The sequence below is a fragment of the Myotis brandtii genome, unplaced genomic scaffold, assembly GCF_000412655.1.
Source record: "Myotis brandtii unplaced genomic scaffold, ASM41265v1 C42194868, whole genome shotgun sequence".
In the NCBI taxonomy this organism is placed as follows: domain Eukaryota; kingdom Metazoa; phylum Chordata; class Mammalia; order Chiroptera; family Vespertilionidae; genus Myotis; species Myotis brandtii.
The window spans coordinates 1-1,104 of record NW_005319877.1 but is presented as its reverse complement, the minus strand read 5'-3'; the positions used below and the strand labels follow the sequence as shown (position 1 = coordinate 1,104).

Here is a 1,104-nt window from a genome sequence, read left to right as displayed (position 1 = left end):
GGCTTGGCCCGAAATGCTCGATGAGGTGAGGGACACAAACACTTCCTTCATTTAACAAATACATATTGAACACCTACTACGTGCCAGGCAATGTCCTCAGAACTAATTCACTTTGGAATGCTTTAAAAGTAAAATAGACAGACAGGGCTCCTGCGCTTATGAAGGTCAAATAGTGTGATGTCTCAGCGTTAGAAACTAAAGTGTTAAGAGGTGATACCACTTGTGGAAGGTCACACAGCAGTTCTGTTGCACAATGAAGACTGAAACGCAAGTGTAGCTGACTCCCACAACAAAGTGCTTTCTCCTCCAAGATGGTCATGACCTTTCTCTCCTTTCCCTCTTGCTGTGCCCCCCTCCCATCTCTGTCCAGCAGGATGACTCCAGAGAATGTCACCGGGGCCAGGGTGGTCCCTGCTGAATTCATCCTCCTGGGCATCACAGGTCGCTGGGACCTGCGCCTGACCCTCTTCCTGGTCTTCCTGCCCGTCTACCTGCTGAGCCTGCTGGGGAATGTGGGCATGGTGCTGCTGATCCGCGTGGATGCCCGGCTGCACACGCCTATGTACTTCTTCCTGGCCAACCTCTCCCTGCTGGACGCCTGCTATTCCTCTGCCATCGGCCCCAAGATGCTCGTGGACCTGCTGCTGCCCCGCGCCACCATCCCTTACACGGCCTGTGCCCTCCAGATGTTTGTGTTTGCGGGGCTGGCTGATGCCGAGTGTTGCCTGTTGGCGGCCATGGCCTATGACCGCTACGTGGCCATCGGAAACCCTCTTCTCTACACCACGGCCATGTCACGGCGTCTGTGCCTGACCCTGCTGGGAGCCTCGGGCCTGGGGGGCGCAGTGAGCGCCTTGGTCCACACGACCTTCACCTTCCGCCTGAGCTTCTGCCGCTCCCGGGAGGTCAACAGCTTCTTCTGCGACATCCCTCCGCTGCTGGCCATCTCCTGCGATGACACCAGCCTCAATGAACTCCTCCTCTTCGCCGTCTGTGGCTGCATCCAGACGGCCACGGTGCTGGCCATCGTTGTGTCTTACGGTTGCATCGCCGGGGCCGTGATCCGCATGCGCTCGGCCGAGGGCCGGTGGCGGGCGGCCTCCA

At 58.2% G+C, this 1,104-nt stretch overlaps 1 protein-coding gene across 1 annotated transcript; it reads left to right on the top strand.

Moving 5' to 3' along the window:
• Positions 1-307: 307 nt before the first annotated feature.
• LOC102252716 (olfactory receptor 5C1-like) lies at positions 308-1,100 on the top strand (the record flags this gene model as incomplete). The annotated part of the gene is made up of 1 exon (XM_005852926.2): positions 308-1,100. A coding segment is annotated over exon 1 (789 nt), but the record flags the coding sequence as incomplete, so codon positions are not given.
• Between the last annotated feature and the right edge of the window lie 4 nt (positions 1,101-1,104).